General features: G+C 31.4%; 1 protein-coding gene across 2 annotated transcripts; it reads right to left on the minus strand.

Annotated features, from left to right (window-relative positions):
- Positions 1-2,429: 2,429 nt before the first annotated feature.
- Positions 2,430-7,477, minus strand: LOC134707425 (uncharacterized). Of its 2 annotated transcripts, none has more exons than XM_063567149.1 (4): positions 7,384-7,477; positions 5,814-6,027; positions 4,650-4,793; positions 2,430-2,753 (listed from the first exon to the last, which is right to left on the minus strand). In XM_063567149.1, exons 2-4 carry the CDS (start codon positions 5,932-5,934, stop codon positions 2,545-2,547), a joined length of 474 nt encoding a protein of 157 aa, XP_063423219.1. In that variant the 5' UTR covers positions 5,935-6,027; positions 7,384-7,477; the 3' UTR covers positions 2,430-2,544. The 2 variants fall into 2 exon arrangements, with proteins under 2 accessions (XP_063423219.1, XP_063423218.1); XM_063567148.1 differs by having other exon boundaries at positions 2,436-2,753; positions 5,730-6,027.
- Between the last annotated feature and the right edge of the window lie 7,283 nt (positions 7,478-14,760).

A 14,760-nucleotide genomic window follows, 5' to 3' on the forward strand; every position in this document is an offset into this window, starting at 1 on the left:
TTATAGATAACCCTGTAATCTCAATGCTATTTGATGTACCAACTTCTACTTTAAAAGTACTTTTTATTGGTATAGTTATCAAAGACGAAAAATAATCTTCACGAAATCAAATCTCTGTTTGTTTGGCCGTAAAAGTTTTGAAAAGGCATGAAAGTTGAACTCGGACATTTCCGCAAGACATTGCAAATCTATTTTTTTTAATTTATTATAAAGCTTAATTCTAATTTCGGGAGCTAACACTTAGTACAAAACGATCGTGCTTACAATTCAATGAATTATCTATCAAAATTTATTTTTGAACTGAAATGTTTTAAGTTTCCAAATTAAATTTCCGATGGGACATTTCCGTACATCATATTCTTTTGAAAATACATATGCAAATCTTAAATGGAGACAGTCATGTTAACCAATACTGAAATATATCTCGTCATAGAATGTTCATTCAAAATTTCGAAGAGTTGCGTGCACATTTCGCGAATTGTTCGAGTTTTATGTTTTAAGTTTGTTACATGTGACAACGCTAAGTAAACGTTTTTTTTCTGATAATCTTTGTCTTTCTAAGCCTATGAATATTATATTTTTATTCTTTCTCTATCATATTGTGAAAATTTAAGAATCAATCTTTATTTTAATGTATGATGTGAAATATTTATTTCAGCATTTCTATAAAAAGTTTCCCGTCAAATATTTACTTAACGCTATTTTTCGCAGTAGTAGCAATATCTAACGTTGCGTCAAAGCATAAATCCCTTGCGTTGTTTTAATTTTCTACATTCTTTTCATGTCTGTGAAACGGAACGACGGGCTAACTGTCTTGGTATCTTTGACACAAGCTTTTCTGTTGAATAGATCATGAACTGTTTAAAAATTTTAGTTTTCCTTAATTCAATATTCATCAATTTGGACAAGATGAATTACTGATGTCAAGTTTGAGTTTGAAACTGTAACCAGGTTTGCTAGCTGTAATTTTGAAGTCTCTTGTTATCTAGGAATTAACAAAATATATTATTTTTATAACTGAATGTTTCTTATTTTCGTAAAAATGAAGAGAAAATCTGTTTCCAAAATCTGTATGTATACATGTTTGATTGATAGATTATTTGTTTATTTTGAAATTACATTAATTTATTTGCAGGTGACCGTTCTTTAAAACAGGTATTAAATAGAATGAAATCGCATGTGCCATATAGAGTAGAATGTCCATTGTTCTACATTAAGGCATTATTTGTCATTATAAATAAATATTGATTCAAGAAGTATGTGGATAAGCGATCAAAACGATCTACAATTATAAAACGAAAAAATGCTAAATAAAATGGCTAAACCTTTCAAGAAAACCAACGTATGACACGTTAAATAAATTATGTATTTCAAAGGTTCAGTATAAAAAAGGAGTTTTGATATTTTTAGTTTAGTGCTCGTATACTTATAATTGTTATTATTAATTTCTACTTTTTGTATTGTGACTTTTTTCCAAACTGGTACAAGAAGGATAATCCCAAACATATTGAATATCTTATATCCAATATCAATCGGAGAACTTCCCCTATGTGTCTATACTAATCAATCTAGAACGTGTTTTGTTTATTGTTATATTAAAATAGCATGTGGTATAATTGCCAATGGACAACATTTCATAATAGACCAAACAACACACACACTAGCAACTATAGGTCACCGTACGGCCTTCAACAATGAGTAAAAACTATACCGAATAGTCAAGCTATTAATATTGCCTTTGTTTGTATGTGTGGTTTTTCTTACTTGTTTTGTACTAGTCGGATGCTAGTGGTTAATTTGTCGAACTTTTAAAGGTGATTCCTGGTGTCCTTTTTATGTGTATTCAATTCTTCAAAAGTCTCTTGAAAATATACACTTCTTTCATAGACTCAGGATGATTCAAAAGCCTAACATATTGCATAGAACTCTGTCAATTATTGAATATCGTTTGTTGATCTATAATTGACTGGGCTATTTCTTAATTGGTGTCCCATTGGTGTATACCACAACATCTCATTTTATTCGTACTCGACTGTATTTATAATAATAACGAATCCGAATTTCGGCTTCAGACATATAACTCACCAGTCAGTGATTTAAAGAGACCAAATATATTGAAGCATACAACAACGGCAACAATGCCATAAAACAACTTAGACATTGTCAACAGCTAATTTCTCAGTTCATTATGCGACACCTGTCATAGAAGTTGTGTTTCTCTCTAGAGAATCTGCCGAGAAACAATGAAACAACCAACTTCACAAAAAGACATTCAATTTAAAAATTTACATCAAACTTATTATTACAATATATTTACCATCTTCCATTCAAATTCGTTTGACTTCGAAGGGTTGACAACAATTAAAAAAAGATTGGTTGACGATCAATAGCAACCAATATTAACTAAATGAAACATTATAGCCTGACAATTTAATAACAGTTTTTATATTATTATAAACAAGACGTGCATAGTGTGACAAACGAAATCCGTAAATAATTGATACAGTTACACTATAACACATGCACTTATGATAAGCAATATACCTAACCGGAATGTTTTGTTATAATTGAGTAGTGTTTTAAATGTGTTATTTGGATCTTGTGTTTCTGTTGACAAAGACAGAGAAAACATGCAGAAATAACTGCAATTCCTGCTGAGATAATAACAAAGGCGAAGCCGAAGTAAATGTTGTCTATCCAACCCAGTGGTGCCATTGTTCCATATATGATTACTCCAAGTAAAACAAATGTAGCTGAAAAAAGAAGAGTAAAACGCAGTTAAAACATGTTATGACCAGATAGATACGAAGTCAGCTAATACAGAATGTTATACACTCAGAAAAATTAAAGAGATGTAGTATGTTTGCCAATGAAATAACTATCCATCAGAGACCAGGGAACAATCATTTAGACTGCATGTCACCGTGCTGCCTTCAATGAACAAAAGCCATACTTTACAAAAAGCTATTAAAGGCCAGGGCAAAATCAATATAAAAACAATTACATACATTGTACATGTTGTTATTCATAACAATATTAATACAAGTCTGCTATAAATTGGGCCCATTAAGTTAACTAGGTAAAATTATACCTACAACCTGTCTCTAAACTTTATTACCGAAACATAAAAAATGTTGTCAAGGAGAAAACAAACAGCTTAATTTAAATCGTCTAACCATAGTTCAAGTTAGTATATATCTAGCATATTTACCTTTAAGCTCGATAAAATTGCATGGAAGTGGAATGAAGAGAAACCGAAAAGTCGTAACTGTCAATCAAACCGAAAGGACCATTTAAAGAAAATAGAGGATGCATTAGGAGAATGTGTCAAAGAGACATCAACCAGAGCAAAGATCAGAAAACAACTCAAAGCCAATTACCATATTTTCTAACAATAAAAATGTCAACATTTATATTGAATGTAATCAATTTTGACATATGGACACGAAGCAAAAAAATAGCGGAAATCGAACAACGTTTGATCACAGGTACTTGTGGACAGGATAACCTTTGGGTGCCATATGCAACTATTACAGTCATAATCACGTTCGATAACTCTGCATGTGACTGGTTCAATTAGGATTTTTATACTGGTTACCTGATGATTTATTTAAAGAAAATTGAAAAATATATTTAGTTCACCTCGGTTTATATCCATTCGATGTCTTCTTTTATGAATATCAAATAATATTGCAAAGAATTTCATTGATAATCGGACAACACTAACCGGCATAGGTATTGTCAAAACATGAATCTACATGGGTATTGTCAAAACTTACATCGTGATTAGGTGCCATGTTTGTTTTCTTTGATCACGTTGATGTTATGACTTAATTTATATCTCCTTAATCTTGCTATGGCTATTCTTATAGTTACAATAACGTGTCATATTTAATTGCAATATAAACAGAGAAAATAAATTGAATTATGTGCATTAACAAAATAAGTGTCGAACATCCTCTACGTTTGAAAATTATTTGTTCGCCATTTGTGCCCCTGAGTGGGTATATCCCGAATGACCCCCCGTGTAGTTTAATTTTGATTTATTTTTTATTAAACGTTTATTTAAATTGTTTTCACTGGGAATATATGTCGAAGTTGTCAGTAAACTACATATGGGGTCATTCGGGATATACCCACTCAGGGGCACCCAAAGGGTATTCTGTCCACAAGTACCTGTGCGTTTGATCCACATGTACATTTAACATTATGGTTGTAAAATTGGAGTGAAATTGAGTATGATTTCTAGCTTAATGTTTTTGCTGAGGAGTGTGCTTTATATACGTGAAATGGTTAAGGTCGTGAGTTCTCTCTTTCCTTAAGAAATGTTTCATGTACAATGTATACTGACATACAGATTTTCAATATTTTATTCACTCTTAGACAGCATACTCTTAATCAAGACGTAAATAATACATACAAAACAAGGTAAATGATGACAAGAGGACAAAAGAATCAAAATTTTGTCTTTGAAATTTCAAAAAATTGATCATTTTTATAAGACAAATGTATTGACTGCGATACATACACTACCTCAATTTTATCGTCATTGGGTAAATACACGATGTACACACAAAAACAAACTTATTATTTATACGTTTTAGCAACTTTAATTATTTTGTTTTTAATAAATTTTTAAATAACCATACCTGATGACAATAGGAAACAAACCACTAGATATCGAATACAATGTCTTCTTTCAAAACAAAACAGCTTGGGGTATAGGAAGAACAGAGCCATCAAAAGGAACACTAATCCAATAGACTCCATTGCTTGAACCACGACCTGCCATGCTGAAAATAATCAACAGATTATAAAATATCATCAATAAAATATACTTACACTTCCCTTCATGGCTTATTGGCGTTTCCCATCACTTGGCGTTCGTCGTCTGTCGTCAGTTTAGAAGTTTTATAAAGAACACCTCTTCTGAAACTGCAGAGGCAAATTTCACCAAAAATAGACACAAACATCACGAAATCGTTAGTCGAATCCTTATTGAAGTTATTTTCCTTAAATTTCCCCTATTTTCCTGAATTTTGCTTACTATCTTAAAACTACATTAGATAAATAGAAACCCAAAACAACAAAAATCATAGACATAAGTAATCATAAACCTTTACTTTAAATTAATCTTCTAGTTTAGTTTCTTTTTCTGGTTAGTGTTATGTAGGATTATCATATTACCTTATTTACATATTTCGATAACGAGGAGGTAGAGGAGTAAAAGTTTATCCTTCTCAATGATGTGAACAAAATGATATATTGAGTATATATCAGTAAAAACAGCTAACACAAAAAATTCAATGACCAAAGAGACTGTACAATGTGTGTTGGTAGTGACCAAAAACAAGCCAAACGAAGACCACGTCCAATGTAAGTAAGTAAGTAAGTAAGTATTTTTTATTGGTTTAAAATCCAAAATTACAGGATTGATACCAAGACAAATTGAATACAAATTTCCAATGTGACCTTGAGATGAAGCACACCAATTACAGCGTTATTTCTTTTCAATTTTTTGGGGCGTGCATATACTAAAAAAAAATTTTTTAAAATACTAACTCCGAGGAAATGTTAAAACGGAAAGACCCTAATAATTGTGTATCATGGATGGATATCCCATATCTTTTCATTATTAAATGACTCATTCCTGATCATATACGGTAAATCATAAAATTAACAACTTCTTGTACCCATAATGTAGCACCGTGAATGTAGTGTATACTTACTTTGAATGTTCGGAAGATTAATACAAGACGTTGCAGGATTCGATGTACAATATTGCCATATTCCAAAATATATATATTCCTTACCGCTGTCATCAAAATACCAGTATGGGGCTGCAAAACCTATAACATCTATCATACAGGCCAGTATAGTTAACACAGTAGCTATAATTTGTTCATCCACTATACCACAAACTCCCATAGTCATAAAGTTTACAATATCTCGTTTGAATCTAAGATGTATTAAGTTTTATTTCTTGAAACTATGACCAAGTCGACATCTTTTGACACGATTCAGTACCTATAAAAAATCAAAAGATTCAACTTCTGGTTGAAAGAAAACAGAACTACAATGTATGTTTTAAATATTTCATTAATTCCTTAAGGCCCTCTATACTTATTTTATTGTTTCAGTGTGTTTCTACATAAGGCAAAATTGTAAACGAAATATACTATTTACAGTACACAACACAATGGAAAAGTGTATAAATGTTACATAATATTCAATTTGTATTTTGTTAATTCCATAAAATCATGTAAAATTTATTTTAATACAGTTTTTTTTTGCAGGAGTACTTTAATTACCATGTTTACCATTGAAGAATAACGCCCTATGGTAAATTGTTGATCAAGAAATGTCAAGGTTCTCAACACAGAAGGACACTGTAGAGCAATCAAACACTAAATATTAAAACAAATATATGTATGCCTAGTAACATAAAATCATAAAGAACAGGACAATCGAAAGTAACAGAAGACAATGAAACATTGTGTTTCGACAATACACACCTGCAATTGTTCTTGAATTTTGTGTGCTGAATCATTCGTTCGCATGAATATGAGAGTATTTTAAGTGTGAAAGTCAAATTTAGCCAATGTAAAATTAACTTTTAATTTGGTGGTATACTGTTGATACTAGTGCAAAGGCATATTGTGTCCGCGTATTGTTTTGTAAAACGATCGGCATGGAGAGATTGAAAAATAAAGATCGAATATAGAACATATCATTTGTACATTGTAAACATTCGGGAAAAAAACATTATATAGAACAACAATACGCAGTATTAAAATTAAGAAATAATTCTTTCATGCCATGCTCTATGCTTATTTTAACATGGGTAGGCATTATATTTGTTTATATCTTAATACCGAGCGTTAGCGAGGTATTAAATGTTTACAAATATAATGCCTACCCATGTTAAAATGAGCATAGAGCATGGCATGATAGAATTATTTCGATTCTAATAGGAATATTTTGAACTTTTGTACTTCGAAGCGGACCTATAGTAGACGCTCGAAATGTCGCCATTTTGATGTGGTGAACAAAAACGTTATAGAAAAATCAACAGTTTATCAATAAAAAAAAAAAAAACCATTTAAACTTACTTTTAGAATGTTTTTATTTAATTTCCTAGCGAGCAACACCATAAAAAATGTCCATTTTGATGTCTGGCGTTGTTCAAAATTCATCTGACGTTGCACTTTCAATTGTGACGTCAATCACGTGCAACCCATGTTCTATTCAAATTAGAACATGGCTTTGTATCCAAAGCTAAAGAAGAACCTCATATTAGAATGTGTAATAACCACCTGTTGATGTTACAACATATATAAACATGCAGTATACAACTTTATCTTAAAAACGTCTATACTCTACCTTGCCATGACCTTTCTATGTCTTTATTGTTCTCCAGTTAAAATTAGATTTATATAGTAAAATTATATACGTTATGCAGCTTTTTACATACAAAAATTGACAAGGGATAATTTCCGGTATTTTTTTAAAAAGACTTCCCTCTCCTAAATCCAACATAATATAATGTATTGATGATAATATTTATAAAGACGACGAAGAAGTTTTTTCTTAAATTTGATGATTATATTTTAACAGAGACTAGTGATGTGCGTGATTGAAGCTACCTGTTTTTTCTTTAAAACCAAAAGTATGGTCAATTTTCAATTTCAGAAGTCTTCAGTCTTTATTTATGGTGCTAGTATGGCAGCTTTGGTGTTCTCTAAGGTTCCAACACGGTTATTGCGTATTTCTGTATCTATTATCAAATTGGAATCGCCAAGAAAATTACTTTAAAATGCAATTGGATACGTATATTTCGGCAGATATTTAGTAACTTGAAAAAAAGGAATAAGGGCATGCTTTGTGAGCAAACCAAAATATTTTGGGGAAGTGTTACATGATTGTCAAAGAGACAACTCTCCACATAAGCCCAAATGTTGGTCCTATTTTCATTGTTTTAAACTGGGCAACCTTTATCTTTGTTATCTAAAATTCATAGTGAAAAAGAAATGATCGGTCAGATGATATTAAAGGTGTATGACGTCTAGCCAAGAAATATCTTGGAGGCAACAATGATGAACATGCTGAAAATTAAAAAACAAATCACACAAACATTTATTAGGGTAGGTTTAGGAATTTTTGTCAGACGTCGAATTTCTTTAATAGTTTCCCCTATAACACCAAATTTTCTTTTCATAAAAGACTTCAAGTTTTCATAAAATATAAAAAAAAAAAAAAAAAAGATGTGTTGTGATTACCAATGAGACAACTGTCCACAAAAAAACAAAATGACACAAACATTAACAACTATAGGTCACCGTACGGCCTTCAACAATGAGCAAAGCCCATACCGTAAAGTCAGCTATAAAAGGCCCCGCTATGACAATGTAAAACAATTCAAACGAGAAAACTAACGGCCTTATTCATTTAAAAAAAAAGGATCGAAAAACAAATATGTAAGTAAACACATAAACAAACGACAACCACTGAATTACATGCTCCTGACTTCGGCAAGGCACATACATCAATAATGTGACGGGGTTAAACAAGTTAGCGGGATCACAACTATACCCCTAACCTGGGACAGTGGTTTATCAGTACAACATAAAAGGTTATTACCAAACTAAAGCAGATTCGATATCATTTTTCTTTTGATTTTATTTTGATACCCAAATAATACCAATGCAAATATAAACTGAAAATCCGAGTCAGCCTTTTCTCGCCATTTCAAATAATTAAAAGATAAAATACACCAATTGAGCTTCATTACCTATCAATATATTTAGCTTTTAAATTAACTTGTTCCTTAGTTGGTGCTCTTCTAACATACAGTATCAATTATAAATTCTATATTTTCTGCGCTTTATCAATTCCTTATTTTGACTTAATTGGAAAGTAAAAATCAACGCTTTAGAATTAAACGTTGACACAAATGGTTTTAAATAGCGTTCTCACATGTCTTTAAAGTCAACTCAAAACATTTTTTATCATGTAACATTGAACTTTATAATCGGGATGGCCCTTACCAAACAGTTAACTTACCCCTTTCATTTAAGTACACCCTTAATTCAATATTAAGTTATCTCATTCAATTACTGTATGTATCGGAAATTTGTGTTACATGTATAAACATTTCGTTTTTCATATTGTAATTTTTTTTATATGTTACGTAGGGAAAAATGTAAATTTATACCCAATATTAAAAAACGCATTTTTTAGCATATCATATCGGATATTAATCATTTCCTTAAACATGTATCTGTAAGGACATACTGAATATATGTAATAAATAAGATATCTAGTGTACATGCTGGATCATGGGGAAAAGTCATTCTAGGCCTTCCAGTAAATCATATGATATCAGTAAGTACTCGAGTCCTATAGTAGTATGCAAGAAGTAGTCTACATATATATCGGTCTAAATGTAAGAATGTTAACCATGTAAATACGCATTGACCTTGATGCTTCTTCTGTTAAAACATTATGAAACGGTTAAAACAGGTAAAAGGTTCTGCAATTTAATGGCATGAAGTTTGGAATACAGTCATAATTATTGAATCCTGTTATCAGACAAGTTAGCTTTATCTTATATTATCTCGCCACCTCTTGTTCTAACAGCTCCCTAAACATTTTTTTTTTTACTTTGTCCATTTTTCGTGCAGGCTGGTACTAATGTTGGTATTATCTCCCTTTCACTGAAACAGTGTTTGGCAGGAAAACATATGAATGCAGTCTTAGATTAAATGATATTTTAGTAATGTTACTTATGAATAAACTCATCATAAATTCACAGATTAAATTTTGTTTTTACACCAGACGCGCGTTTCGTCTACAAAAGACTCGTCAGTGACACTAGAATCCAAAAAAGTTAAAAAGGCCAAATAAAACACGAAGTTGAAGAGCAATGAGAACCAAAATTCTTTAAAGTTTTGCCAAATACAGCTAAGGTTATCTATTTCTTTATAAGTATTTCAAAAAATCAAAGTTTTGTAAACAGTTAATTTATAGACTGCTAAAACAAAGGTTCCGGGTTTAGATTTCCGTCTGTGATGAAAATTTCAGGGACTGGATTTTCAGCTGTCCTTTGACACCATTTGCGAGTATGGTTTTGAAGAAACGATGATAGTCCGTTGGAAGGGAACGATAAATGGCTGACCCGTGTTAATAAGAGAGAGACACATCTCTTGCAAGTTAAAGACACCCTTGTAGACTTCGAAAAAGTGCCGGCTAATGCCACTACAAGGCAGCACTCGCACCCGCAAAGTGGAAAGTGATTAATATAAGTTGCAAAACTTGTTTCCCAATCTACTATAAATAAATATGTTTACACTAAACTATAAGTATGACCATATCAATGATAATTCATGTCAGCACAAGTACTTTTATAGAACTACATGATTAAAAAATGAATATAAGCTGAGTCTGTGTTGCCTGTAAGAATAAATTATATTTTGATTGGAATAACAAATTCAGTGAAAATTGACAAACGAATTAAACGTGTACATTTTTTGACACAACCTGACACGAAAATATCTTTGGGATACACCAGTCATTGGTGTCGTAGTTTAATAAAATAACTATTTAAATTGTCGCCCTTACCATCGTGTGGGATACTTTCTGGTATTATCATATAAATCTACAAGATGCCCATATTTAATTACGTTGATTATGACGTCACAAAGAACATATACTCAGTATTATTTCTATTCACTTTATTGGAATGAATGATTTCTTGATTATGTTGTATCATCCTTACTTCTTATACCTTTTATTCATTGATGTTTTTAATTGAAGACAAAGAACCAAAACCAGAAGACACAGAAACCGGTGGTGTAACTGAAAAAAGCATCAAAGCTATCAGCGATGACCAACAAAGTAGCAAAACAAGTGACTCATGTCCTGACAGTCACAGTGATTCGTGTCCTGACAAGGACAGCTACCCTAGTTCTAACAAGAACACAGACATAAATTAAACTGAATTTTATTTGTTTTGTAAGTTTGTTTGCTTTCGATAGTGTTTTTTATTATACTTATTCTAACTAGATGTGTAACTAGAAATAAAACAAAAACAATAAGACTTTGTTGTCATCGTTACTAAACCTCGTCGCAATTAGTTTTAACACGTGCTCTTGTTTGTCAACTTTTATAGCATACTGATTACATTCCGGAGAATTATTTGCACTAAATTATAATCCTGGTACCTTTGATAACTATTTATAGTCAAAACTTATACATACGAAGTTATAATTTGCTTAGCCAAGCGATATAACTCAACGTGTAATATGGTCCAATTTAACCTATGAACTACATGCAAGCTTTTTAAATTCTTCATAGTAAAATCTAACAAATTAAAAGCCACTCTCATGACTTATATAAAAAAAAAAGGAAGATGTGGTATGATTGCTTATGAGACAACTCTCCACAAAAAGACCAAAAATGGCACAGAAATGAACAACTATAGGTCACCGTACGGCCTTCAACAATGAGCAAAGTCCATAAGTCTTCACATATTAATGTCTTTTTTGATTAGATCTACACGAAACACCAAGTTTAATAATAAGTAAGATAGATGGATTTAAATAAATCAAATGCATTATTTCAGTAGTATATGCATGTTTGTAATGCTTTGAATTTGAGATTATCATTAAATTGTCACCAGTGGTATGATAATGTAGGTCTTCACTCAATTGCGTTAGTTGCAGTAAGGAAGTAAAATCTACATATTCATTATTACAAATGGAATTTTTGTTTCATTAACACGATATACCGGAGGCAATGCTCTCTGAATGAGAAAAACAGAACTTCAAGTTAAAGTAGCAGTTGCCTTACTCTGTATATATACAGTTTACGGGTTCAATTTATGTGTGACGGGTCGTGCCTAAAAGGGGGGAATGCCCGTGCATCCTCCTCCGACTTATTACCTGGTGATATTTCAGCATTTTCTTCTGATCCTTATGTCTCAACGTGTTCAACCTCCTGTCTTTTCCTGTCCATTCGTTTGCGTTCAACTTCGTCATTCTTTTGAGGGATGTCTATGTTCTGAACTCCCTGTCCTTCTTTCCTGCTGGTCGTCTTCCTCGTCTTTCAAATCACCCATGATGGCGATCCCCTGGCATTTCAGTTTTTTTAATAATTAAAGTATTTCCTGTAGCACTTGCTTCGTTGTCGAAGCAAATTTACAAGTGCCCGATACGGGAATTCCAAAATTCAAATTCCACGTTAGAGCGCAATATATGGCCATGCCATATATGGCAATAAGCTAAAGGCTGCAACACCTACACACCCACACAAATATTTGATTGAATAAATCAGATTATTGAAAATATAAAATTTCAATAATCTCTATTATTTTAATTTAATTTGCCGAATTATTCGTGGTTTATTCTGTTAGAATATGGGATGCCCGTGATTGCCATAAAAAATTGAAATTGCAACAATTTGAACAACGCCGGAGCCAAAATGGCTTGTTGGTATTGTTCGCTGGAAATAAAAATCATTCTCAAAAAAAGTTCATTTTTATCTTGAAACTGTTGATTTTCTATAACGATTTGGCTTCTTCAAATCTGAAGGGCCGTCTTTTTTTACAAGTATAATTTGCATACAACTGTTAAAATGAGCATAAATCATGGCATGAAAGAATTATTTCTAAATTAACAGGGTGATAATTTTTTTTTTTAAATTACTACAAATAACAGATAATTTCGAAAGATTCTTTATTTATTTCTATCATTCTCTTCTCATTTTCTCATTCGGTTCTAATAATCCTTTGTTTCAGTTATTCGGCTTTGAGCGTTCCCAATAAAGGTAAATCCAAAATTGCGCTTTGACCCATGATATTCACAAAGTGTTGTTTTCATTTTTTTTCTACATTTTTTTTCTCACTGATAACCTACAAAAATCCTTTACAAGTCAGTTAATTGTGGTCATCGCAGGTCAAAAACCAAAATAGCAATTACTCGTAAAAACTGGTAAACTCTAGTACGCAATGTGTATGTCCACACGTATACATATGAATAATTGATTTCTTCTACGCCCTTGCGTTGTAAACAAATTAAAAAAAAAGCACCGTGACCTAAAACAAAAATAACATGCCAAATTATTACGGTTGTCAAATAAGTAATGAAAAAATAATGTAATCTAACAAGTTTATCGAAGGCCGTACGATGACCTGTATTTTTCATTACTTCTACGTCATTTTGGTCTCTGATAGTGCATTGTCTCAATTACAATCGTCCCACGTCTTCTTATTTTTATATATTTTAAACAGTACTGTACATCAAAAAGTTTAACAAATTAACGTATTTTACTTAAATCCGGTAGCATTGGTATTATAATTATAAAACCTACAAAATACAATCGAAATTGATATACAAATGTATTTGTAGTATCCAGAAGTGTACGAGTACGTATATGTTTTGCAGGTTGCAAGCTTCAGGTTGCAATCTGCAAGTCAGTTGAAAATTAAGGAAGGAAAATACAAGTTTTGTTTCACCAGACATATTGTTCATACCGATAAAAGGTTCTCATGAAACTTTGGAAAATAGTGTATGATTATTAATATTCATTATTTACGCACTTTTAGAGAAATATTGCTGAAAATAAACTTGCATAATGATTATATTTTACTATAATTTGTATCATTTATAAATTATTGTCCAAATATATATAAAATAAAAGTACAGAATATTAAACAGAGTTTCTGATCAAATGTCACTTATTTACTTACAGTGCTGTTTCTACTTTCTTCGGTTTAAAATTGAGAAGAACTAGTTTAAGTAATAAAATGATATATTTCTTACCGTTATAAAACTAAAATCAAATAATAACTAAGATAATAAATAATATATATATGAAGCTTTTCAAAACAATTTACAAAATTATTTATAAGGTCAGATATTTATTTTCTGAACCATCAAATCTCAGGATGGATTACTTGGTTTCAGTGACAGATTTTTCTTTCTAAATTTTATAACATTGGTTAATTATTTCAAACGATGGATTTATGATCTTTTGTCCAAACTAATTGTACAAACTTAAGGAAAACACGATCTAATAGTTGAGTACAACTCAGCATCTTTATGCATATATGAAAAGACGTTAGAAGGCGCTCATTCTTATAAAACATATATATGATAGTTTTTTTAACTAGTACCAAAATTTATAAACGAGAAGCCATAGAACTCACAAAACATATTTAACCCCGCCGCATTTTTATGCCTGTCCCAGGAGCCTCGTTAGTCTTGCATTTTTTTTTAAGTTCATTTATATGTTTCGGAGTTAAATGTGACGTCCATTTTCATTGAACTAGTACAATGTTTGTTTAGAGGCCAGCTAAATATCGTCCCCTGGTTGGGGATTTTCTCGCTGTGTTGAAGACCCATTGGTAGCCTTGGGCAGTTTTCTGCTTTCTAGTCAGGATGTTGTCTTTTTGGCACATTACCTATTTCCATTCTCAATTTTATCAAATGGATACATTTCACCTGCAGGTATCTATTGAAAATATTCTTAATTTGTGAAATAAATCAATGTTAGTAAAGCAAACGAAGTGCAAAGGTCAATTAGAAATTAACTCAACAAAAAGTATCAAAATAATTAAAACATACTTAAATGTTTAGAAAAACAAATCTTATTCCATCTTCGTTGTAAATATGAAAACATCGAATTAGAAGAACATTGTATTGTTTGCATGTCTATATTAGCAAATACATGTATGTATAAATCTAAGGAAAAGGGGGAAAG

The sequence above is a fragment of the Mytilus trossulus genome, chromosome 2 (genome assembly GCF_036588685.1).
Source record: "Mytilus trossulus isolate FHL-02 chromosome 2, PNRI_Mtr1.1.1.hap1, whole genome shotgun sequence".
NCBI lineage: Eukaryota > Metazoa > Mollusca > Bivalvia > Mytilida > Mytilidae > Mytilus > Mytilus trossulus.